Raw genomic sequence first — 26301 nt, forward strand, 5'->3', positions numbered from 1 at the left:
GATGGCCTTTGGCTGCTGAGTAGCCAGGGATGTTCTTCATCAGCTCCAAGGGAAAAGGGCGCAAAATAAAGTCCGCTGCAATGAGCCCCACACTTTGTTGTCTCCACCTTTTTCCTGAGCAGACGGAGGAGTTGCCCCAGAACAATAGAAGACTCAGAGGTCAAGGCTTGAATGCAACACAATTTTAATAAGTTTGAAGAAGAAATGGAGAAAGCTCACAGAGAGCACCAGGAGCAGGTAGTAAGATAGAGCTCCCACGTGCTTTTCTTTGCACTGCTCTGCAGAGGAAGGGAGGACAACAAGTCCATATTAGCCTTCTGGAGAGAGGGACAGAAAAGGAAAGGCGAATGGAACAAGGAAACGATGGTCCAAAGCTCTAAATACAACTTTCTGAAGCTCTATCTCCTGCCCAAAACCAGGCTTTGAAGTCTTGGACCTTCTTCCTGAAAGGCATTGCCAGCAGATTTAGCAGGGACGGCATCTGCTGCCACCATAGCAGTTGGTGATGCAGGAGATGTCAAAGCCCCCAGAGCTGATGGGCACTCCACCACAGCTGAGGATGTTGCCAACAGCGGCAGAGGTAGAAGATCCCACAGCGGTGTTCTGTGGGTAGGAGCTGAGGATGGGGCCGGGCAGGGTCACCAGCACAGCAGGAGGCTCAATGACAACGTGGGAGCTCTGGCACTGCCTGACACAGCACTCATTGCAGCTGTTGGCCAGCGGGCAGGGGCCGCAGGGCTGGCAGCAAGGGTCGCAGGGCTGGCAGCAGGACATGGCTTGGGGTTACAGGTGCACCTGGCACAGAGGGCAGGGAGAAGCACAAAGTGAGGACACATGAGAAGCAGCACTGCACCCAAACACCCTGCAGCCCAGGCACCTCCTGGCCCCCATTGCGCTGCCCAGCTCAAAGCCCAGGAGCCACCTTAGCCAAGTTCCATCCTCTCACTTTCGGCACAAGACCTTCTCTCCCCTGCCCTCTCCCAGCAGAAGCAGGTCCCAGTCCTGCGCTATGACATCCCCTGAGCCGCCTCAGCTAATTCCCAGCCTTACTCGACCCGCAAAAGACCTACTCTCCCATGCCCTCTCCTAAGAGAAGAAGCTCCCAGCCCTGAGCTCTTTTAGCTTGTCTCAGCTGAGACCTCCAGCCAGGCAAGGGCTGCTCTTGGAGCAACAGCAGGAGGAGAAGAAGAGGCTTCCCACTCACCTGGTTCCTGAGGAAGAGGAGGAGGTGAGAGAAGTGGATGAGAGAGCAGAGACTTGGGCTGCCTTTTATAGCAGTCCTGCCCTGCCTCAGGCCCAGAAGCACTTAGTGGAAGTCATAATTTTCTGACCAGCTCATGTCAAACGTGCCCCATCCCAGTTAATGGTAGGGGCTGTGTCCTGATTTCCTGTACTGCTGCCTTTTCATTTCCTGCCTAATTCTCTTTGCTTTCCTACGTGAATGGTCATTTCTCTAAGTGCTGGGATGGGAGACTCAAGGATTTCCTGGGCAACACCAATGCTGAGTGCATTTGGAATGCTCAGACCATCAGCTGGCAGCATCCTCTGTGGACAAAGTGTTCAACCTGTGTCATTCCTGTGTGCTTGTTTTTGTCCACGTTGTCAGGAAATGGGCATCAGTCTCGTGTTTCTTGCCCACATGCTCAAGGTCTGCCACGTGAGGGGTCATGGCACATCATTTTCTGTTGCTTTTCCCATCTCTTCATGATGGTCGCTTGCTGTTGCACACGGCTCTGCATCTGCTGGGAGGGATGGTCCCTGTTGCTGCTCTAACAGTGCTCAGAGAAGAATTGTGTTGGCCTCACTTGGCTCATCAGCTCTCTGTGCAATATCTGGGAGTCCTCTGGGAATGCAGGAGTTGTCTGGGGCCTGATCCTTGTCCAGGAGACCGGAGTCATTTTAAGGAGCGGGACATGATAAAATTTGTGCTCGCGTGCAGTCCTAGGACCTTACAGGGAATTTGCAGAAGGCTGGGGTAGCTCTCCTGTCTGTGATGTGCAGTGGTTGTGTAGAACAGAAGGCAAAATTGCAACCCTGAACTCCATAAATGTTGGTTTTCATCGCCTTTGAGACCTGCCAGGAAGAATCCATCGGAAAAGTGCCCTGAGGGGTGCAAATAGGAGATTGTGAAGTAATGCAGTCCAGATTTCCAGCTAATAACATTATGGTAATCTCCATAACTAGCTCAGTCTGTTCCACTTGCCAAAGACATGAAGTAGATTCCACCAAGGACTTTAGATGGTTGTATTTTTTTTAAGTGGTTCTTTCCAAGTCCTACAGCATAAAACCTAATTTTGAGATTATTCAAAGTTGCATCTGCCATTTATTGAAGCCGAAGCGTTGTTTTCCTTTTGAATTTGAAATTAACTAAATGAGATTTGTTTTGTACTCTATTGAACTAGCATGAACTGGTTCTTTCCTTCAAAATTTTTTAATCACCTAAAATTGCTCTATACCCCCATTGTACCCCCTGTTATGGGGTTGAAGGTGACAAGGTTTTTGTGGCAGTGAGGAGGCTACAAGAGGTTCTCAAGCGGTGCCCCCATGTACTACAAAGCCAGATCCAGACAGCTAAAGAATGGAGTCAGTGCTGGCCAAGCCTGAACCTCTCAGTGACACTGGTCAAGCCCTCATGAAAACGTATTTAAGAAAAGGCAAAAACCACAGCACAGGAAGTGTGGGACGAAGCAAAACGTGTCTTCAGTTTCTTGATCACTGTCCATTCATCATCTCACTGGCACCAAATGGGAAGAAAATTCCCCTAGATGAAATAACCCCAAAAACCCAACTCTCAAGAGAAAAATTGAAGGAATGCAGTTTTTTCTCCCTGGAGAACCAGAGGCATGTGGAGGAACCTCACCATGGTATTTAATTAAGGGAATGGCATTTAGCAAGAAGACTGAGACTTTCTCAGCACAATCATAAAATTCTAGGATTACAGAAGATGCTGAGTTGGAAATGACCCATCAGGAGCGTCAGGTCCAACTCCTGATCTTGCATAGGAAACGCCAAGATTCCCACCAAGGACCCGCAAGTGTTGTCCAAACACTTCTTGAGCCTTCTCAGGTTTGGTGCAGAGACCACTTCCCTGGGGAGCCTGTTCCAGTGTTTAACCACCAAATACCCTCTGGGTGAAGAACCTTTTCCTGATATCCAACCTCAGCCTCCCTCAACTCAGCTCCACCCACTTCCTCAAGTCTTGTTACTGGTCATGAGCATGAAAAGTTTGGTTCTTGCCCCTGTACTGCCCAGCCTCAGGAGGATGTCAAAGATCATAGTCATGCCTGACCTCAGTCTCATCTTCTCCTGGTTGAATGGGCTTAGTGGCCTCAGCCACTACTCATGGAGATCCTCCAGACCCTTTCCCATCCTCGTGGCCTCCTTTGGGCATTCTGTAGTAGCCTATAGCCATTTTTTATATTCTGGTTGCCAAAAGGAGCCATGTGGAGGTGGTGCCCGTGGGGGTAACACACACAGAAGGATGTGGAACTGGAGATGGTTTGGTTCTGGCAACTGAGACTAATGCTTGGGCAGCAGGTCTCACGAGGAGCAGATGAAGCCTTGGCTTTGGGACAGAGCAAGGTGTGTTGGCATCCTGTGACATGGACAAAGGCTCTGTCACTGCCTTGATATCCAGGCAGGAGGAGCACGTGTGGAATGTCGCATGCATCAGAGAGACCTGTGAACATGAGCTGGTATTTGGAGCCCAGCAATGCCTTCAGAAGTTCATTTTCTGCACCCAAGAGAACATGGATACCCAGGGAAAGATAGTTGGTGCATTGACCTGTGGCCGAAGGCCAAGGATTAACCAGAAATTTCAAGTACATGTGAAAACATTCCTGCATGTTGGCATTAGGAGTGCAACCACAAGTCATTTACAAAGGGAAGATGGACACCTGGAACAAAGCATTAGGTCCTTTTGGAGGTATTGGGATCACAGCGATGGAGACTCCACTGCCCAGACTGAGTGTGTTACCAATTCTTCCTTGTGAATCCCCTCAGCCCTGCGGGTCTGGGCAGCAGCTGGGCCATGCCAAGTGCTGAGGGCCTGTGTGAGGTTTGGATCTCATCTCCTTGTTCCCAGCTGTGCTGGACACAGACCCTAGGCCAGGCAATGAAGGAAGGATAGGAAGAGATGAGTTGTGGGCTGTCTCTAGTTGTTGTTGTTTCCCATTGCCACTCCTTTGGAGCCAAAGTCTCCATGATTGCCTTTGGCTGCTGAGTAGCCAGGGATGGTCTTCATCAGCTCCAAGGGAAAAGGGCGCAAAATAAATTCCGCTGCAATGAGCCCCACACTTTGTTGTCTCCACCTTTTTCCTGAGGAGACTGGACAATTTGACCCAGAACAATAGAAGACTCAGATGTCAAGGCTTGAATGCAACACAATTTTAATAAGTTTGAAGAAGAAATGGAGAAAGGTCACAGAGAGCACCAGGAGCACGTAGTAAGATAGAGCTCCCACGTGCTTTTCTTTGCACTGCTCTGCAGAGGAAGGGAGGACAACAAGTCCATATTAGCCTTGGGGAGAGAGGGACAGAAAAGGAAAGGCAAATGGAACAAGGAAACGATGGTCCAAAGCTCTAAATACAACTTTCTGAAGCTCTATCTCCTGCCCAAAACCAGGCTTTGAAGTCTTGGACCTTCTTCCTGAAAGGCATTGCCAGCAGATTTAGCAGGGACGGCATCTGCTGCCACCATAGCAGTTGGTGATGCAGGAGATGTCAAAGCCCCCAGAGCTGATGGGCACTCCACCACAGCTGAGGATGTTGCCAACAGCGGCAGAGGTAGAAGATCCCACGGCGGTGTTCTGTGGGTAGGAGCTGAGGATGGGTCCGGGCAGGGTCACCAGCACAGCAGGAGGCTCAATGACAACGTGGGAGCTCTGGCACTGCCTGACACAGCACTCATTGCAGCTGTTGGCCAGCGGGCAGGGGCCGCAGGGCTGGCAGCAAGGGTCGCAGGGCTGGCAGCAGGACATGGCTCGGGATCACAGGTGCACCTGGCACAGAGGGCAGGCGGAAGCACAAAGTGAGGACACATGAGAAGCAGCACTGCACCCAAACACCATGCAGCCCAAGCACCTCCTGGCCCCCATTGCACTGCCCAGGTCAAAGCCCAGGAGCCGCCTCAGCCAAGTCTCAGCCTTACTCGACCCGCAAAGACCTACTCTCCTTTGCCCTCTCTTAATAGAAGAAGCTCCCAGCCCTGAGCTCTTTTCGCCCCTCTCAGCTGAGACCTCCAGCCTGGCAAGTGCTGCTCCAAGAGCAGCAACAGGAGGAGAAGACGAGGTTTCCCACTCACCTGGTTCCTGTGGAAGAGGAGGAGGTGAGAGAAGTGGATGAGAGAGCAGAGACTTGGGCTGCCTTTTATAACAGTCCTGCCCTGCCTCAGGCCCAGAAGCACTTAGTGGAAGTCATAATTTTCTGACCAGCTCATGTCAAACGTGCCCCATCCCAGTTAATGGTAGGGGCTGTGTCCTGATTTCCTGTACTGCTGCCTTTTCATTTCCTGCCTAATTCTCTTTGCTTTCCTACATGAATGGTCATTTCTCTAAGTGCTGGGATGGGAGACTCAAGGATTTCCTGGGCAAAACCAATGCTGAGTGCATTTGGAATGCTCAGACCATCAGGTGGCAGCATCCTCTGTGGACAAAGTGTTCAACCTGTGTCATTCCTGTGGGTTTGTTTTTGTCCAAGCTGTCAACAAATGAACATCACTCTTGTGCTTCACTTCCACATGCCCACGGACTTCCACTTGAGGAGTCATACTGTATCTCTACAGCAGAGTTCTCAGCTTGTTATGTTTCTTGGCCTTATATGAGCGTCCAGATTTTTGTTTGACTCCTTGCAAATATCTGTAAGCACATGTGCATCTGCCTGAACTTGGGAACACTTACCCTGAGAACATGTGCAGGTCATAGCCAGGGGAGTCTCCTGTGATGTGTCATTGAGCACCACAGTGTTGCCTGTTGCACTTCTAGGAGGATCCAATTTACAGCTGAATGGTGAAACCTTTAGCCTTGTACAGAAGTGTCCAGGGGACTGAAACACAGTCTGTGCCTCCTGCACCCTTCTTTTCTTGTTTTATATTCAGGAAGAAAGGTAAATAAATCCTGCTGGCCTCTGCAAGCTGTCATCCCTGAATCAATCCTTTCTGGTGCAGTGTTGCTGGTGACCAAGATAGGACACAGCCTCCTCATGTCAGGGCCAATGCAAGATGCCCTTCACAGCTCAGCAACCTAGTGCTGAGGCAAAGGTTGACGCCTTCCTACAATTAAGTCTTGAACTGAAGGCACCATGTTCATGTGTTGCTTCTCTGTGAGATGTTAGGAGAGTTTCTCTGGAGGAGTCACAGCTTTGAGTCAAACACCTTGGGTTTTCTAGCCCGGTTTTTCTACAGCCCCCTCCAAAAACTGAATCTCATGGCTTAGCAATTGTGCCTTGGGAGCAGAAAAATGTGACTTAGGACAAACTGATCAATTCTTCCTTCATTTTCTTATGCATGTCTTGCAGTATTGAACAGAAAGAAACTGTTGCATACCCACTGCAACTCTCCATTTTGCATGCCACTGTGCTGCTTAAGGGTGGTGGAAATAGAAGAACCAAGAAATAAGGAGAGGAAAAGAAAGAAAAAGAGTTGGAGTAAAGGCAGTTTAGTGCTTTTTTTTTTTTTTTCCTGTTTCTTCAGAAGGATGAATGTTCTCCAAGTCAAGCCTGGTTTTTCCTCTGATGGTTATGGTGAATAATCCCAATATTTTTACCTTAACTCAACCTTTTTCAAGTTACTTTCCCATGACCCATAAAAGATGGAGACTGAGACAGCAGCTGGGTGTGTCTCAAAACTAGTTGAGGTCTCTGTTGTTTTGTAACAATTCTGGTAATGAGAAGTGGCTTTAGTGTTTTCATTTACATAGGATTCTTCCAATTTCTATGTGTGCCAGCAGGAGCAATTCTCTTTCTTCCACTGACCCCTCAAAGGGTGTTGGAACTCAAAATGTCCCTCAGACATTTTTAGAGGTTCCAGGCCTTGGTCAGAAGCATTTTAGACCCTGGCAGGCAGCTGAAAAACAGCTGTGATTTTGAGTTTGAGCCATGGAATGAATTACCAACTTTGGAGTTGGAACAAGCAGTCACAAAAGGTTAGATAGTATAGTAAAAGTAGTTACAAAGTAGAGGGAAATTTTTTTTAGTATTGTACAGGGGGGTTTTTACTTTGTACATGGGGGTCAGAAGTTCTAAGATGGAGGAAAGTGGGCTGATCCTGTTCTTCCTCCTTCTTCTTCCTTGCCTCCATGTTCTTGGTGATGTTGGCACTCACAGATTGGTTTAGAGTAGAAACACACTTTGTAATATAGGTAATAGGTATTGGGGGAAAACTATAAATATGTAATACGTAATATATCATATAAAAGATAGCAGCAGCCCTGGGTGGCGGGGGGGAGACGAAGAAGACAGCAGACAGAGAGGATGTCAGGGTGTGTGTGTGTCTCTACCCAGGCCGCTGACCAAGCAGCCGCAGCCCGAGAACATAATCTGTTAGATAACTAGCAATAAATTGTCTTGAGATGGAACAACAAGAGACTGCAGAGTTTTTCTTTGGAAGCAGGGGTTGGAGGAGGAATTTCACCACCATATGAGACCCCAGAGTAAGGCTGGGGTTCTCACAAAAGGGCAGTGGGCAATGTTGTCATTTGACTTCTGTGCTTGTGGTGCACCTTTTCTTGCAGGACATGTTAAGTGAGGATCCAGCCAGGAAAGGACCACACTGTCCCAGTTTAGAGGCAAGTTTAGGAGAAAAACACTCTGGAATGAGTGTTTGGTCTAAAAAAATATTCCAGCAATCACTTTCCACCAATAAGAAATGAATTCTAGTGAATGAAATTGAAGAAAACCCCAACCATTTATTGTCAGAGTGCCCATACAGCATGGGAAATGGTGAATAAATGTTAGATATTGAGCTGTCAGACCTTGTTCCCTTCCTCCCCCCTGCAACCAGAACAAAAACCCAAAATGCCAGGGAAAGGAAAAAAAAAAACCACAATGGTCTGTCATGTGGTGGGGAGAAAGATGGTGCTGGCTCCTGTGCCAGGGGCAAAAAATTCCAAAAAAATTTCATGCAGCTTCTTGGGAAAACAGATGGGAACCTGGTGAACCTCTGGTTTTGGTCCCACGTTCACAGCAAATAAAGCAGGTGGGCTTTGTGTGCTTTGTCTCTCCAGCTCAGCTTTCTCCAAAGTCCAGGGCCGAAACAGAGCGGCCCCTCACATTTCCCACCAGTCCTGCTCAGCTCCTGCCCTGCCACTCATTCTCCCTGATCTTGGACCAAAAGCAAACCATGCGTTCACTTCCAAAAAGATGCTGAAGGATTGCTGCAGTAGCTTCTCTAAGGCCAGGAAGGAAAAAAAACCTCACCTAAACTAACAAAAAAGCAAGCTGACCAAGCAAAAAAATCAGACTGCCCAGCAATCCTGATGTTTGGGGAGTGGGCTTGGAAAAAGACACCAAACACCTGTAGGCTCCCCCTCCCCTAGGACGCACCTTCGAGATAAAGCAACTATTTTTTTAGACATGAAGCAGATGATAAGGGAATAGACTAATCATGGTAAAACCACCCCAGGACACACAAAGAGCCAGAACCTGGAATGCAGTAGATTTTAGTGAGTCTAAAGAGAAAAATAAATTTTGGAGAGGAGGCAAGATTAAAAAAACTCAGCATGGACGCCTGAAGGTCAGTCCCCAACAGAGACAGAAGTGAGGGAAGTCTGCCCTAGGCAAGTATTAATTAGGATCAAGGTTAACGGATGCAGGGGAAAAAAAAGGGAAAGGTAGGAAAGGAGAAATCAGAGGAAAGGAATGAGAGATGACACCCTTTGAAGCAGAAGAGACACAAGTTTAGCCCTTCTGAAAGCCACAGCCAGAATATCCTTATGTGTAGTCTGGAACCATCTTCTGAGCTCCTTGTCTGCCCTTTCACTGGAGTCCTTAGCAAGCTGGGCATCTCCTGCTTCAATTGCAGCAGTTGGTAATGCAGGAGATGTCAAAGCCCTCAAAGATGATGGATACTCCATCAGAGCTGAGGATGCTGACAACAGCAGTAGAGGTGGAGGATCCCACCAGTACCAGACACCCACACACACTCGGCCCATGTTTCTTCTCTGCAGGAACCTGGAGAGGGCCACGGCATCCAAACCTCACAAGGAAAATCCCAAACCCAGGCCATGTCTTTGTGGCCACCTCCAGGAAGCCTTGGGGCACTCGGCTGTTTCCCAGGCTCTGAGTTCGTGCTTCATGGGGAGGCTTGGAGGTGACAGTGTTCTGGTGGCTCTGTGGGGATGAGGTGTCCAGTGGCCACAGTGGCCTTTGTCCTGAGCCAGGAGCTGTGGGAAAATGATGTTGTCAAAGAGAATGAGGCATGTGAAGAAAAACCGTGTCTGGGAGAACTTCTCCTCTCCTGCATCCAGAAGGGGTAACAGTGGCAGACTCCAACAATGTGGGAGGATGGTTTTCTTTCTGTCCTCATGCTTCTTTGACCCTGTGAAACCCCTCAGCCCTTCCGGTCTGGTTGAAAGTTGAGCAGAAAGCTAATGTGAGGGAGGTGTTTGAATAGAGGAGGCTGTGGACTATCCCCAGGAATGCTGTTTCCCCTTCCCACTCCTATGACCTTTGACATCATCTTCTCATGATGATCACTGTTTTGGGGAAGCCTGGGATTTGTTTGGGACATGCAAGAGAAAAGGCACAAAAAACAGCCACCACAAATTGTCCAACCTTGTCTTCCTGCACCTTTTGCCCTGAGCTGACTGGAAGAGCTCCCACACAAGGAAGGAGAAAGCAGAAGACCAGGTTTGGATGCAAAACAACTTTATTGAGTCTAAGGAAGAGAGGAGGAAGCTGAAAAATGAAACCAGGAGCAGCCAGCGGGGTGCAGTGGGAATGTCCATTTGCCTGGTCTGCAGAGGGACAGAGGGAGGCAAACAGGTTCCACTGGGCTGGCATTGGGTGGTGCGGAAAGGAAGAAAAGAGAGTGGAAGAAAAAAGCAGTAAAGCAAGGGCACAAATTCATTATTCCAAAGATCCATCTTCAGTGCACCTCCATATACTCAGGCTGTGGAGGTTCTTGCCCAAGGATGTTGGCTACAGCTCTAGCAGGGGGGACAGCATCTGCTGCCATAGCAGTTGGTGATGCAGGAGATGTCAAAGCCCCCAGAGCTGATGGGCACTCCACCACAGCTGAGGATGTTGCCAACAGCAGCAGAGGTAGAAGATCCCACGGCGGTGTTCTGTGGGTAGGAGCTGAGGATGGGGCCGGGCAGAGTCACCAGCACAGCAGGCGGCTGAATGACAAAGTTGGAGCTCTGGCACTGCCTGACACAGCACTCAGTGCAGCTGCTGCCCAGCGGGCAGGGGCCACAGGGCTGGCAGCAAGGGTCGCAGGGCTGGCAGCAGGACATGGCTCGAGGTCACAGGTGCACCTGGCACAGAGGGCAGGGAGAAGCACAAAGTGAGGACACATGAGAAGCAGCACTGCACCCAAACACCCTGCAGCCCAGGCACCTCCTGGCCCACATTGCACTGCCCAGCTCAAAGCCCAGGAGTCACCTCAGCCAAGTCCCATCCTTTCTCTGTCTGCACAAGACCTTCTCTCCCCTGCCCTCTCCCAATAGAACCAGCTCCCAGCCCTGGGCTCTTATAGCCCCTCTCAGCTGAGACCTCCAGCCAGGTAAGAGCTGCTCTTGAAGCAGCAGGAGGAGGAGGAGGAGGAGAAGAGGCCTCCCACTCACCTGATTCCTGAAGAAGAGGAGGAGGTGAGAGAAGTGGATGAGAGAGCAGAGACTTGGGCTGTCTTTTATAGCCGTCCTGCCCTGCCTCAGGCCCAGAGGCACCTTCGTGGATGTCATAATTTTCTTACCAGCTCATGTCAAATGCAAACTATTCCAGCTAATGGTAGGGTCTGTGTCCTGGTTTCCTGCACTGCAGCCTCTATTTCCTGGCTTCCGCACTGTGCGTTCCTATCTGAAGACTCCTTCTAGGGCCAGGATGAGCGGCCCAAGGATTTCCAGGATATAAAGACGTCAGAGCAGGCAGAATGCTGGGATCATGGTCTGGTGGCATTCCATGCAGGCTCATGACCTGAACCTGTTTAATTCCTGTGGGTTTGTTTGAGGCAAAATACTCAGGGCATCACTCTCATTCTTCCTCTGTAGGTGCCAATCTCTCCCGCATCTCTTTGTGGTATCCCATGAGTTTTCACGTGCAGCCTGTTTTTCAGGCCCATTTTGGGAATGGATAGGGGACATAAGGTATTCTTTATGCTCTTGCCTCCCCTCTAATACAATTCCCTTTGGTCAGGAGTGCATGCCGGCTTCTGCAGATCATTCCTGCTCCTGCCCTGGGCTGGATTAGCAGCTTTGTTCTGTGGCCTTTGGCTGGATGGATGGCGCCCAGTAAGCTGCTCTATCAATCCCCTTCCTCCAGGAATCAGAGAAGACAACATAAATCTGAGGACAATTTGAAACGTGATAGAAGGGAGCTTTTTAATCATTTGCAAAAGTGAAAGGTTATGCATGAACAAGTACACTAGGGGGAAAAAAATTTCATAGCCTCCTTCGGTCCGGAAATGATGGCTGTCAATTTCCCACAAAGCAGGGATTCCTCATGTGTTTTGGTTGCTCACAAGGAAAAATTTTGTAACTAAGGCAGCAGAAATGGGCTTTGTGAGAAGAGCCCAGTGTCTCCAGCCATGTCTGACTGAGTCAGCTCCAGCTGTGTCCAAAGGGGACTCAGACCTGCCCCACACTGAGCACATTTGTCACACTGCTGAGGCCTTTGGGAAAGCAGATTTCATTAGAAGTGGTCTGGGCTGGAAGGCAACTTCAAGACCATTTCATTCCTGTCCTCCTGCCCCTAACAGTTGGGCACCCACTAAACCAGCCTGCTCAAAGCAGGGTTAACATCCAGTGTTGAGCATCCAAAGCGTTTCTGGGCAATTTACTACAATGCCACCACCATCTTTGTGAGCTCCAAGGAAAGAACGAACAGACAAAATAGAAGTGAAAAAACTGCACCAAGGAGGTTGCAGGGATGGCAATGCTGGGCTTCCTCCAGCCTTTTGCAAGTGAGCAACGGGGAGAGATGTCACAAAAGAAAGGACAAATCATTGACCATGGTGAGAATGCACAAACAACTTTATTAAGTCAAAAGAAGAAAATATGGAAGGTCAGAGAGGGCACCCGAGGGCAGCAACCAAGGTGCAGCAGCAGGTCTGATGTCCTGGCCTGCCAAGGGAAGGAGGCCAACAGGTCCCACTAGGTTGCCATTTCAATAGTAGTGACAGGAAAAGAAGGGGACAGAAAAATGAGAGGAAAAGAAGAAGGAAACAACAGTTTGCAGCTCTAAATCAAATGTCTTAGGTTCAGACAGCATTCCAGCAGCATGTCCTGAGGTCTTGGAGACTCTTGCTGGAGGATGTTGGCATCAGCATGTTTAGCAGGGACGACAGCATCTGCTGCCACCATAGCAGTTGGTGATGCAGGAGATGTCAAAGCCCCCAGAGCTGATGGGCACTCCCTGAGAGCTGAGGATGCTGCCAACAGCAGCGGAGGTGGAGGATCCCACAGCGGTGTTCTGTGGGGAGGAGCTGAGGATGGGGCCGGGCAGGGTCACCAGCACAGCAGGCGGCTGAATGACAACGTGGGAGCTCTGGCACTGCCTGACACAGCACTCAGTGCAGCTGCTGGCCAGCGGGCAGGGGCCGCAGGGCTGGCAGCAAGGGTCGCAGGGCTGGCACTGCTGGCACTTCTCAGAGCAGGACATGTCTGGAGCTGGCGCTGCACCTGGCACAGAGGGCAGGGAGGAAGCAGAGCACACGCACACCTGAGACACAGCCCGCAAGGCAGCCCCAGCAGGACAAGGCCCCTGCTGCCTGCGCAGCTCCAGCCTGTGCAGGCTCAGCCTGGGCATCCTTTGCCTGAGCCCAGCACGGTCCTTCTGAGCTCAGCCAGGCCCAGCTGTGCTCCTGCCTAACCGGGATGGAAATCAGCACCTCAGCCCAGCCTCAGCCTCTGCCCAGAACACACGGTCTCCCTCTGCCCGCACCACAACCACTGCAGAACACCCCCAGAAGCACAAAGGGGCAGGAACAAGGAACAGAAGGATCAATGCAGTCGTGGAGAGGGTGGACAAGAAAGGGGCTTCCAACTCACCTGGTTCACAAGGAGGAGGAGGTGACAGAAATGGTTGAGAGAGCCACCAGTTCAGCTGCCTTTTATCCTGGCCCCACAGGGCCTCAGGGCCCAAAGATTGTGCTGCACAAGTGACGATATTCCTGCATGATCCTAAATGAATGGAAAGATTTCTGGGAATGATATGGCATGAGTTGGTTTTTCCCTCTCCAATGACTTTGCATTTCCTGGCTCACATCATTCCCATTCCTTCATAGACACTTCTTTTGAATGCTGGTATGTGAGATCCCATGTTTCCTAGGGCAAAGGATGTGTGTATCAGTGTGTGTAAGAGACATGAAGTATGTGCAGAAGGGATCTCAAGGAGGCAGGTGATTCCAGCCAGTGGCATTCTTTTGGATGTTTTATGTTCCTGCTGGCTGTCAGGGCCTCCTCTGCTCTCAGCCCTCCAGTCTTTTTCTCACCACCTAATGGCTCCTCTATGTGATTTGGCCTTTGAAAGAAACATCTTTGGCTTCTTCCTTGGCCTTCACAGTGCATGAGACTCTTGTAGCACTGCTGCCTGAGCTTCTCTCCTCCTTGGTGTTCCCAGAATCTGCTCTGACTGGAAGCTTCCCAGCACCTCCTCAGGCACATCCCTTCCTCAGGCCTCTGCCCCATGTCCTCCCCCACAATAATGTGAGTGGGAGCGTGGCTGTGCCCCGGTGTGTGCCAGTGTCTGCACATCCCTGTGCTTGTGCCCTGGTGGGAACACCCCTGAGAGCCTCTGGCCGGCACAGGGACAGTTGAACACAGGGCAGGGCGCTTGTGTGCAGTCCCCCTGCCCTGTGCCTGTGCCCGTGTGCTGGGCTCTGTGCCTCTGGGCTCATCTCTGAGCACAGCTGGGCAGGCTGGCAGTGTGTCAGTGCCCCTGTGTGTGTGTCCAGAGCTGGGCCTGAGCTGAGCTCTCAGCCCAGCCATTGCACGCCCCGTAGGGCCTTCCCTGCCCAGCAGTGCCAGCCCCTCACACACACTCAGGGCCCAGTTCCTTCTCTGCAGGAACCTGGAGAGGGTCACGGCATCCAAATCTCTCAAGGACAATCCCAAACCCTGGCCGTCCCTTTGATGGCACCTCTAGGCAGCCTTGGGGCACTCAGCTGTTTCCCACTGTCCTTGTTCCTGCCTCAAGGGGAGGCTTGGAGGTGACAGTGTTCTGTTTCTTCTGTGGGGATGGGGAATTCCTGTATCCACAGTGGCCTTTGTCCTGAGCCTGGAGCTGTGGGAAAATGATGCTTTCATAGAGATTGAAGCATGTAGAGTAACGACTTTGATCATGTCTGGGAGGTTGATATAGGGAGGTTGAAAAGGATAGTTGAACAGAACAGCATTTTAGCCTGATAAGAGTGGCATCCCAGAAGAGCACAGCCTTCAAGAAATACCTTAAGGATATTACTTAGGCAAATAGAAGTCGTGCAAAAGGCAGGCAGGATGCCATCTCAACTCTGGAAGGCTGACAAAGCAAAAGTTCTGCTAATCAACGATACTGAGCTTATTTGAAAGCTGCACTTGAGTACCAGCTACCTAAAAATGACATCAGACTTGAGAACAGACCCCAAAGAAGCATAGTAGTACAGCCAGTATGTATGGCAACTATATAAAATAACATCAAGTGATTTGGGCTAGCTAATGAATATGTGATCAGTGTGTATGATAAAAACTCTCTTTATCTTAAGCTCATTGCACTGAAATTGATGAAGGATGCCCCAAGTGCACTCAGTTAGAGCATGGATCCCCTAGTGACTCCCACTGCAATGAAAAATTTCTTTCTTCACATAATTCTAATACTAAAACTTTTCAATACTCAAAACTAAGTTATAAATTGTCTGTCTATCTGAATTGAAAATCAATTTTGGCCACTCAGATGGGACACTCTACCTGATCTCCTGTGGATCTGCGTGATCTGTGACAAGTACCTAGAATTTCCTCGAGAAGACCATATACCCTTGGACCAGTCTGGGATACAAGTAAGATGCCATTTGATAATAAGGCCTTCTTTTGGAAATCCTGCCTGTATAAGATATGTGATCTTCTGGTGCTGGGCATGGGTTATTTGGTATTCTGGAATTTAATATTTGACTTGGTTTGATCAATTGATAACAGTTTTGTGTTTGTATTTATATCAGTATAGTAATACTTTTGGTCTAGTATTTGGAAATTGGTAGGGGACAATCTAAAGGGGGCATGGTAAAACAAAAATCCTCACTTGGTTGCATTTTGTGACATTGGAGGAATTTTGGTGGTTCTGGCATGAATCAGCAAAGCATCCCACAGAAAAGTTGTTCCAAATCAGTTATTTTGTATGGCTGATAAGAATCCAATACATGAAATCCCTCAGCACTATTTGTCACAACAGAAACTGTGCCAAACATTAAATGTCAGGGCAGTGTTGGAAGGGACAAGGCTGTGGGCTATCCCAAGCCCTGCTGTTTTCCATTCCCTGCCATCTTCTACCTGATAGTCATTTCTGCGGGGTAGCCAGAGATGTTCTTGTCAGCTCCAATGGAAAGAACACAAAGAAAAATCCACTGTGTAGTGTCCACTCCCGTCTTCCTCCACCTTTTGCCCTGAGCTCAATTAAAGAGTTCCCACAGAAGGAAGAACAAACCTGAGGACCATTGTGGTGTTACATTATAGTTAAATGGTACACTCTGTCTCACCCCTTGAAAATGTACGGTCTATTCCAAGCCTGTAATTCCTCCCCTGAAGTATCATTATCTGTAATCCCATTGGCCCAAATCTTATTCCACACCCACTTTGAATCTCCCTGTTAAGTGTGCCAGGGGGACCAGGCTCTCTCTTGGCCCTTTTCTCCATAGCTTCTCCCTCTCTCCGCCTCCCTCTTTGCCCCTCCCTCCCTCTTTCCCTACCTCTGCCTCAGAAATCATGCTGCTTCCCAGGGGTAGGACCCCCAGTAAACCTTCATCTAATGAGCACCCTCTGAAGCTGTGTGGAGTCTCCCTTCTGAGCTACTGCAACCAGTGAACATACAGCCTAGGGAGACCCCCCCGGGGATGACAAACACACCGCAACAGGCCATGTGTGCATGGAAAACAACTTTATTAAGTCTAAGGAAGAAAAGGTGGAAATTCACAGGGGGCAGCAGGGCAGTCACTAAGATGAAATAGAGGGTGTCTGTCCGCTTGGCCTGCAGAGGGGGGGGGAGGCAAAGAGGTCCAACTAGGCTGGCATTAAGTGCTGACAAGAAAAGAAGGGAAGAGAAAGGGAAGAGACTGGTAGAAGGCAAAAGGAAGCTAACAGTATAAATGTAATGTCCCAAAAACTCCATTTTCATTCCAGCATGATGTTCTGAGGTTTCGGAGCATCTTCTTAAAGATGTTGTCAGCAGATTTAGCAGGGACGACAACATCTGCTACCATAGCAGTTGGTGATGCAGGAGATGTCAAAGCCCCCAGAGCTGATGGGCACTCCACCACAGCTGAGGATGTTGCCAACAGCAGCGGAGGTAGAAGATCCCACGGCGGTGTTCTGTGGGTAGGAGCTGAGGATGGGGCCGGGCAGGGTCACCAGCACAGCAGGAGGCTCAATGACAACGTGGGAGCTCTGGCACTGCCTGACACAGCACTCATTGCAGCTGCTGGCCAGAGGGCAGGGGCCGCAGGGCTGGCAGCAAGGGTCGCAGGGCTGGCAGCAGGACATGGCTTGGGGTCACAGGTGCACCTGGCACAGAGGGCAGGGAGAAGCACAAAGTGAGGACACATGAGAAGAAGCACTGCACCCAAACACCCTGCAGCCCAGGCACCTCCTGGCCCCCAACTGCACTGCCCAGGTCAAAGCCCAGGAGCCACCTCAGCCAATCCCCAGCCTCTCTCTCCCTTCTCTTCCTGCCCTCTCTCAGCAGAAGCAGCTCCCAGCCCTGTGCTATGACAGCCTCTCTGAGCTGAGACCTCCAGCCAGGCAAGCGCTGCTCTTGAAGCAGCAGGAGGAGGAGGAGAAGAGGCTTCCCACTCACCTTGTTCCTGAGGAAGAGGAGGAGGAGGTGAGTGAAGTGGATGAGAGAGCAGAGATTTGGGCTGCCTTTTATAGCCGTCCTGCCCTGCCTCAGGCCCAGAGGCACCTTCGTGGAAGTCATAATTTTCTGACCAGTTCATGTCAAATGTGCCCCATCCCAGCTAATGGTAGGGTCTGTGTCCTGGTTTCCTGCACTGCAGCCTCTATTTCCTGGCTTCCGCACAGTGCGTTCCTATCTGAAGATTCCTTCTAGGGCCAGGATGAGCAGCCCAAGGATTTCTGGGATTTAAACATATCAGAGTAGGCAGAATGCTGGGATCATGGTCTGGTGGCATTCCATGCAGGCATGTGTTGCAGCTTGATTCCTCCCTACTGTCTCTGCCTACTTGGTCAACAGTCCATGCCCATTCCTCCACCTCATTCCTCCTCTTCCCCTGTGTTGTGTAGGTGCCACAGTAAGGACGCTTCTCCCAGAAAAGTGCTGACCTTCCTCTACATGGTCCCTTCTCCAACCACATGCTGATCTTTCTCCCGACTATCCTTTGTTGTTATTACCAGCTGTTCTGGGTTGACCTTGGCTGGATGGCCAGTGTCTTGCAGCCATTCTATGACTCTTCCTTCTGAGGTGAACAGGGATGGGAAAATAAATAGGAAATCAACTTGAATATTTAGATATGGCAGTTGGTGAAAGCAAAAGCTTGTGCATGCAGTAGTACACTGGAAAAAAAAAACAACCCACTCCTGATGCTCTACTTCCAATCAGAAAGTTCTATCTGGCCACTTCCCAGGAAGCAGGGCTTGAGCATATGTAGTGGTGTTACTTGAAGGTAAACATTGCAAATTACAAATGCCCACCTTTGTTTCTCCTTTCCCTAGCTGTTGTGTCTGAGCTCATGTCATGTGGCATGGAAAATGCCATACTTTTACTCAGTTTGGGTCAACTGTTGGAGTTTTCCACTCCCAGGATCTTGCCACCCCCCAGCTCCTGATGGGGAAGGGAATGTTGGAGAGACAGTGCTGGTGCTGTGTGAGCAGTGCTCAGCAGGAGCCAAAGCACTGGAGTGTTACCAGCACCTTAGTAATATCCAGCACAGAGCACAGCTCTGCCAGGGCTGTTGTGAGGAACATGAATTGCATCTCTGCCAGACCCAACACACCCACAAGCCTTGGCTGGCTCCAGGGGCATCCATCTCTCTGTGTCTCAGGCATACACATCAGCCCTTACCTCCTAGACTTCTCCACTGGAATGGGACACAACCTCTTCCTGTCCAAGCCAATGCTACCACTCAGACTGGTGCTGAGTGAGGTGGGGGCCAAGACCTTACAAAAAATGGGCGTATGGAATTGAAGGGATCAGGGTACAGATATTGCTTTGCTCTGAGATGTAGGATAGATGTTCTCCGTGGCACTGGGACAGTCAAGAGCTTTGGTTCCTTGGGGGAAGAAGCCAACATCAATCTCCATACTACCTCTTTCTAGGTAGTGGCAGAGATTGATATAGTCTGCACGTTAGTGATGGTGGTAGACAGTAGTGATAGGCCAAAAAAATCCAATTCTCTCCATAATGGAGACATTTCATCAGAGGTGATTTGGAAAAGGAGAGAATGCTGGGTGATAGTTGCCAAAGAGCAAAAGCTATGGTGGGACACCTACTGAGCCAGGCATCTCTTTGCAGCCTGACATGGGAACGGATGGACATCTTTCCATTTGGCGGTTGACACATTCCTGAGACAAGGCTGATTCACCTTTACAGACAGCATGAAAGATGCTTCTTTAGGCAAAACTCTGACACTTTTCTGAAGAAGTAGAGAAAGGTGCTGGTAATGGCCTTCCTTCCTCATTGCATGCACAGACCAATTGACTTTCCCTATGGAGCAGAGACCAGGTACAGCCCTTCAATTCTTCAGGACAGGTGCTCTGAATAAGAAGATTTGGTCATGGAAAGCTCCAGCCCCTGTTCCATAGAGGCCAAACCCTACTCTCCTGAATACCAGCTATGAAGGGAATTGTCTCCAGGCTCCTTGGATTGAATGTGCTCACCCCATCTTCCCTTCAGCAGGGACTCAAAGAATCAAGATCCTGGAATTCAGCTTTCTCCTGTTCTAATCCCCAAACCTCCTGCTCATACAGACAAAGGACCAAGCTCTGAAACTGGGCTGCCAATCACTAACATGTAGCCATTAATCCCAAGGACACCCAGAGCCTCCAGGGAAGCCCAGTGTCCCAAACCCAGCTCCAGCACCACTTTGGTGGCCCCTGAATCTCTAGACTGCAGCAAAATTTGGAGTAGGAAGCATTGATCGACACTTCTACTCTCCTTGCTCTAATCCAGGATATTGTTCTCTCTAGACATCACTCAGAGTGCAGCAATGCATAAAAGGAATTCGCCAGTGTGTGGTTGCAGACAAATGCTCTCCCCTGTGCAAAATACTCCCATTGTAGGCCTGCAGCACTTGGGGCTGTGTTCACAGAAGAGCAAATGCACATGGATGTGCAGATACTCACACACTCTGTGGTTCACACAGCAGTGCAACAGGTGCCTCAGTGACTGTGCAGGCAGAGAATGAATCCAAAGAGATTTTAAGAGAAGGACAAGACACATAGTCAAGGGAGGCCAAGGGAGATATGCCAAAGACCGGAGAGATGGGAAAGGAGGGGCACTTGCACTCATCAGAAATACAAAAATCCCAAAATAGTGCCCCATGTTGTCATAATCGGACTCCTTGAAATCCCTTCTACACGTAGTTCATGTCTATTGCCCAGTTCTGACACATCTTTGCCCCCAGGAAACAGGGTATCTCACATAGCAGCATTCAAAAGAAGTGTCCATGAAGGAATGGGAATGATGTGAGCCAGGAAATGCAAAGTCATTGGAGAGGGAAAAACCAACTCATGCCATACCATTCCCAGAGATCTTTCCATTCATTTAGGATCATGCAGGAATATCGTCACTTGTGCAGCACAATCTGTGGGCCCTGAGGCCCTGTGGGACCAGGATAAAAGGCAGCTGAACTGGTGGCTCTCTCAACCACTTCTGTCACCTCCTCCTCCTTGTGAACCAGGTGAGTTGGAAGCCCCTTTCTTGTCCACCCTTTCCGCGACTGCATTGATCTTTCTGTTCCTTGTTCCTGATCCTTGTGTTTCTGGGGGTGTTCTGCAGTGGTGGTGGTGCGGGCAGAGGGAGACCGTGTGTTCTGGGCAGGGGATGAGGCTGGGCTGAGGTGCTGATTTCCATCCCGGTTAGGCAGGAGCACAGCTGGGCCTGGCTGAGCTCGGAAGGACCGTGCTGGGCTCAGGCAAAGGATGCCCAGGCTGAGCCTGCACAGGCTGGAGCTGCGCAGGCAGCAGGGGCCTTGTCCTGCTGGGGCTGCCTTGCGGGCTGTGTCTCAGGTGTGCGTGTGCTCTGCTTCCTCCCTGCCCTCTGTGCCAGGAGCAGCGCCAGGCTCCAGACATGTCCTGCTCTGAGAAGTGCCAGCAGTGCCAGCCCTGCGACCCTTGCTGCCAGCCCTGCGGCCCCTGCCCGCTGGCCAGCAGCTGCACTGAGTGCTGTGTCAGGCAGTGCCAGAGCTCCCACGTTGTCATTCAGCCGCCTGCTGTGCTGGTGACCCTGCCCGGACCCATCCTCAGCTCCTCCCCACAGAACACCGCCGCGGGATCCTCCACCTCTGCTGCTGTTGGCAGCATCCTCAGCTCCGAGGGAGTGCCCATCAGCTCTGGGGGCTTTGACATCTCCTGCATCACCAACTGCTATGGTGGCAGCAGATGCTGTCGTCCCTGCTAAAAATGCTGGCAACAGCCTTATGCAAGAACCTCCAAGTCATCAGGACGTGCTCTAGGAATGCAGACAAAATATTTTAACATGGAATTTAGCCTCTTTTGCTATTAGTTCCTTCTTCTGCTCTCCCCTTTCCTATCACCATGTGCCAATGGCTGCCTGGTGGTTCTGTCCCCCACCCCTCCTCTCCCTGGATCCTGCAGGCCGGGCAGACGCACGCTCCTCGGCATCTTAGCTGCTGCTCCTGCTGCTGTCTTTGACCATTAGCTTGTTTGCTTCTTTAGACTCAATAAAGTTCTTTTTGCATCCACCGCTGGGCCTATTTCTTCTCCTTTACCTCTGAGAACTCATCCAGTCACCTCAGGAAATAGCAGAGAGCAGGACTCACTGCTATGGATCTTCCTTGTGCCCTTTCCATTGGAGCTGATGTGGATACCCTGACAGTGAGGGTGATGCGGCACTGGAACAAGTTGCACAGAAAAGTTTCTTCTCATTTCTCTAATATTAAGGCAAGATTGCTGAGGACTTTGAGCCACTTAATTTTGTGGGTGCCATCCTGGTCCATATTTTGTCGGGTGGATGGTGTGCTGCAAATGAAAGAAAATGTTGCTTAGGTTCTCTTCCATTTCAGGATTTTGAGTTGACACAGTCAGGTGTATGGAACAACCACAAAACCATGGTAGAAAGGCAAAGAGCAAACTTATTTCCTTGCCGCTCTACACAGAGAAGACCAAGGGAACACTTAGGTGGAGATGCAAGTGTGAATATTATTCTCCTTTGGCCCAGTCCTTGCAAGCAGGGCTCCTCTTTACACCAGTGCTGTGATCTCCCTGGGCTTTTTGTGATCTCTGAGCTTTGGTCTTCTCTCTCCCAAAACAGGGAGCTCAAGCACGTCCATGAGAGGGTCTCCACGTCTCTCCCAACACTGGCACTGTCTCTACACACAGATGCTACTACTCCAAACACTGGTTAAAGCAGTAGTAGGCATGCATTTGGTGTTTCCCACACTGAGACTCTCCAGGCCCTGGCATTGACAGCTGCAAAGTCACTTTAGTGAACCTGCAATCATGCTCCTAATTCTTCCGCATTTAAACCCTTTCCTCCCAAACCAAACCATTTCTTATGAAATATCCTTTCACAGAGGCATCACCAGTGTGACAAATGTACTCTGAGTTGGGCTCAGCAGTGCTGAGTCCCTTTTGGACACAGCCAAAGCTGACTCAGTCAGACATGGTGGGAGACACTGGACTCTTCAATGACAAAGAGTCCATTCCTTCAGCCTTCTTCCCCAGCTTCCAAATCATTCAGCTCTTACAAGAGGGACAGGATCCAACACAGTGTGAAGCAAAATTTCAAGAGCAAAGTATTATGAAAGTGTTACTTTAGCCAACAGCCTTGCCCCATGCCTCAAATTTTTTTTGCACCTTAATTTGACTTCCCTGTCCACTTCAGAATTTGGAGTGATAGCGTGGCTGTCGAGCACTGGCCATCCAGCCAAGGTCAACTTCAGAAGAGCCAGTAATAACAACCAAGGATTATCAGTAAAGAATATATGGTGAGAAAGACCAGCATGTTGGACAAGGCAGCTTAGGGATGTCGGGCAACACTCCTCAGGGACAAGCATCCTTGCTGTGGCTCCTGTAGAGAAGCAAAACACAACACAGCGGAAGAACAACAATGTGGGGGAGAAATGTGCACGGACTGTTGACGGAAGGCTGACCCAGTAGAGAGGAATTAAGATGCATTATGTGACCTCAAGGAATGCCACCAGACCATGACCGAGCAGTCAGTCTGTGCGGATGAGTTTATATCCCGGAAATTCTTGGGCCTCACATTCCGGCCCTAACACAAGTCCTCGGATAGGAACACACAGGACAAAAGTCCGGAAATGAAAAGGCAGAAATGCAGGAAACCAGGACACAGGCCATACCATTAACTGAGATGGTGCACATTTGACATGAACTGGTCAGAAAATTATGACTTCCACGAAGGTGCCTCTGGGCCTGAGGCAGGGCAGGACTGCTATAAAAGACAGCCCAAGTCTCTGCTCTCTCATCCACTTCTCTCACCTCCTTCTCCTCCTCAGGAACCAGGTGAGTGCGAAGCCTCTTCTCCTCTGCTTCCTGCTGCTTCAAGAGCAGCACTTGCCTGGCTGGAGGTCTCAGCTCAGAGGGGCTATTGTAGTGCAGGCCACAGAGCTGCTGCTGCTGGGAGAGGGCAGGGGAGAGAAGGTCTTGTGCTGACAGAGAGAGGCTGGGACTTGGCTGAGGTGGCTCCTGGGCATTGAACTGGGTAGTGCAGTGGGGGCCAGGAAGTGCCTGGGCTGCAGGGTGTTTGGGTGCAGTGCTGCTTCTCATGTGTCCTCACTTTGTGCTTCTCCCTGCCCACTGTGACAGGTGCACCTGTGACCCCAAGCCATGTCCTGCTGCCAGCCCTGCAACCCTTGCTGCCAGCCCTGCGGCCCCTGCCCGCTGGCCAGCAGCTGCAATGAGTGCTGTGTCAGGCAGTGCCAGAGCTCCCACGTTGTCATTGAGCCGCCTGCTGTGCTGGTGACCATTCCTGGCCCCATCCTCAGCTCCTCCCCACAGAACACCGCCGTGGGATCTTCTACCTCCGCTGCTGTTGGCAACATCCTCAGCTGTGGCGGAGTGCCCATCAGCTCTGGGGGCTTTGACATCTCCTGCATCACCAACTGCTATGGTGGCAGCAGATGCTGTCGTCCCTGCTAAAAATGCTGATGCCAACATCCTCCAGCAAGAACCTCCAAGACATCAGTGCATGGTGCTGGAATGAAGTCAGAATTTTGGGACTTTGTATGTAGGACTTATGACATTTTTTTCATTCTTACCTTCTGGTTTTTCTCTTCCATTCCTTTCCTATCTCCAGCACTCAATGCCAGCCTAGCTGGACCTCTAGGCTTTCCCCCTTCTTTCTATCTGGAGGGCAGGCAGAGGGACACCGCTAATGTCCCTCAGTGGCTGCTCCTGGTGCTCTCTGGGAACCACCTCCTTTTTCATGCTTCGAGTCAATAAAGTCATTTTGCATCCAAGCCTTGGCTTCTGCTTCTCTTTCCATCTGTGTCAACTTTTCCAGTGAGCTCAGGGCTTGGGATGCCCTACAGTGGATTTTACTTTGTTCCTTTACTCTAGAAGCTCACAAACACATTCCTTTGTACTCCTCTAATACTACTGGGTGAAGAAGATGGTTCCCCAGCTTGACATAAATGGGGGGTGAAAGCAGGTACAAGGGAACCAGCAATGCTTGGGGACAGCCCTCAGCTTCCTCTTTTCTGACACCTCCCCCACATTTACTGTTCTGTCCAGATGCTGTCCAGACACACAGGACTGCGGGCTTTCATAGGTTGGGGTTGGCAGCACGCACACAGTTGGGCTGACTGGGGTTAGCTCTTCTATGGTGTCATGGTACAATGGGTTCGATTCAAACCTCTACAGGGGACCCTCAGCCAACCCTGTCCAAGCTTAGATGCAGGCACAGCACTGGCCAGACATCTGAGCAGAGAGTGATCTCAACCAGTCAGCTGTTTTAACCCGCAGTTTCAAACCCTCTACAACAAGACCTTCCATAATAAACCGCTGCTGTTTGCTGATTTCTCTCAGTATGTGGTGTCATGTGTCTTTCTCCAACTCATGATCCCACGTAAAACTATGGGGCTCCTTGCAGGTAAATGAATCATGAAGGAAGCTGTGACCCCATGAGGAGCCTGCACCCAAAAAGATTCCTGGCAGGACTGTCCACTGCAGTCGAGAGAAGGCCACAGTGGAGAAGTCTGGCTGACAGGAATTCTTCCCCTTTTGGGGAGCTACCACGGAGCACTGTGTTTTTCAACAATTGCACCCCTGGGAAATGACTGACCCTTTCCATGGGAATGTCTGGAATGAAAGAGGCTCCATCCTCTTTTTTGGAGTCCTGGAACTGCTGGAAAACTGGATGGAGTTCTCCAAAACCTTTTACTTTCCAGAGAGAAAAGGCTCCACATCATCACTCATAGCACAGGTTCTCCAGCACCTTGGTCATCTCTGACACATGCAGAGGGGTTGCAGTGGCTGCTGCATTGGGATTTGACACATTCCTCAGACAGTCCTGGCTCACTGTTCAACTGGTACAAAGATGCATCCTTGGATAAAACAATGCCTTTCTGAAGAAGCAAAAGAAGGGTGTGCAAAAGGCCCCGCTTGGCCACCCTGTGCAGTGAACATTTCTCACTCCACGTGGAACTGTAGCCAGGCTCTTCAGTACCCACTGGAGGAGAGGTGCTCTGAGCTGCCAGGGAAGCCCAGTGTCTCAAATCCAACTTCAGCACCCCCATGGTGGCCCCTGAGGCTCTGGGCATGGAGTAGGAAGCACTGTCCAACATTACTTGACCTGCTCTGTCTATGATATTGTTGTCTTTGGACATCACTCACAGTGCAGCAATGCATAAATGGAATGGATCAGAGTGTGTATTTCTGCGTGTGCATTGATGTCACTCCACTTACTTCCCCAAGGAAAGATTTCTGCAGCAACAAAGCAAGAAAGTTACTCAGAGTACCTGGCACAGCATGAATACAATAGTCATGACAGATGATGGACCTGAACAAGCAAGATTGGAAGTATGCCAAGGAGAAACACACAATTTTACCATTCACATTTGAATTTTCAAAATAAACGCCTGTGTCTCCATATTCAAACTGAATTGCAATGCAATCTCACAAGTCTCCTACTTTTCTCTCATGATCCAGAAGCCTCATTTACGTAAAATTCTGGGTTACACTTAGATTGAGGACAGAATCAAAATCACCCTCCCACCTTGCTGGAAGCGGCCACTGTTTGCCCTTCTCGGTGGCGTGTACAAGCGACTTCCACTTTCTGGCCACCTCTTCCCAGAAAAAGGCAGTTTCTCCAGGTGCCTCACTCTCTTTGACATAACTTTCCATACCTCATGGTTCAGGAAAAGGCCACCATGGCCACGGGACTCACGAACTTCACAGAGCCACCAGAACTTTGTCACCTCCAAGCCTCCCCATTAGGCAGGAACAAGGACAGTGGGAAACAGCTGATTGCCCCAAGGCTGCCTGGAGGTGCCATCAAAGGGATGGCCTAGGTTTGGGATTGTCCTGGAGAGATTTGGATGCCGTGACCCTCTCCAGGTTCCTGCAGAGAAGGAACTGGGCCCTGAGTGTGTGTGAGGGGCTGGCACTGCTGGGCAGGGAAGGCCCTACGGGGCGTGCAATGGCTGGGCTGAGAGCTCAGCTCAGGCCCAGCTGTGGACACACACACAGGGGCACTGACACACTGCCAGCCTGCCCAGCTGTGCTCAGAGATGAGCCCAGAGGCACAG

At 50.3% G+C, this 26301-nt stretch overlaps 2 protein-coding genes and 5 pseudogenes across 2 annotated transcripts; 2 read left to right on the forward strand and 5 right to left on the reverse strand.

Moving 5' to 3' along the window:
* Positions 1 to 462: 462 nt before the first annotated feature.
* LOC146765191 (feather keratin Cos2-2 pseudogene) lies at positions 463 to 4227 on the reverse strand (annotated as a pseudogene).
* Positions 4228 to 4364: 137 nt separating this feature from the next.
* On the reverse strand, positions 4365 to 9553 carry LOC146765192 (feather keratin Cos2-2 pseudogene; annotated as a pseudogene).
* A 25-nt stretch (positions 9554 to 9578) lies between these two features.
* LOC146765193 (feather keratin Cos1-2 pseudogene) lies at positions 9579 to 11646 on the reverse strand (annotated as a pseudogene).
* A 147-nt stretch (positions 11647 to 11793) lies between these two features.
* LOC146765194 (feather keratin Cos2-2-like) lies at positions 11794 to 12937 on the reverse strand. The gene has a single exon (XM_085562016.1). It carries the CDS (start codon positions 12810 to 12812, stop codon positions 12483 to 12485), a length of 330 nt encoding a protein of 109 aa, XP_085418142.1. The 5' UTR covers positions 12813 to 12937; the 3' UTR covers positions 11794 to 12482.
* A 1378-nt stretch (positions 12938 to 14315) lies between these two features.
* On the reverse strand, positions 14316 to 17989 carry LOC146765195 (feather keratin Cos2-2 pseudogene; annotated as a pseudogene).
* Positions 17990 to 19117: 1128 nt separating this feature from the next.
* Positions 19118 to 20969, forward strand: LOC146765196 (feather keratin Cos2-2-like). The gene has a single exon (XM_085561997.1). The coding sequence runs from the start codon at positions 20640 to 20642 to the stop codon at positions 20967 to 20969; it is 330 nt and encodes a 109-aa protein (XP_085418123.1). The 5' UTR covers positions 19118 to 20639.
* LOC146765197 (feather keratin Cos2-2 pseudogene) lies at positions 20944 to 26197 on the forward strand (annotated as a pseudogene).
* Positions 26198 to 26301: the final 104 nt, after the last annotated feature.

Source organism: Lonchura striata, chromosome 27, assembly GCF_050655825.1.
Source record: "Lonchura striata isolate lonStrDom1 chromosome 27, ASM5065582v1, whole genome shotgun sequence".
NCBI classification, from domain to species: domain Eukaryota; kingdom Metazoa; phylum Chordata; class Aves; order Passeriformes; family Estrildidae; genus Lonchura; species Lonchura striata.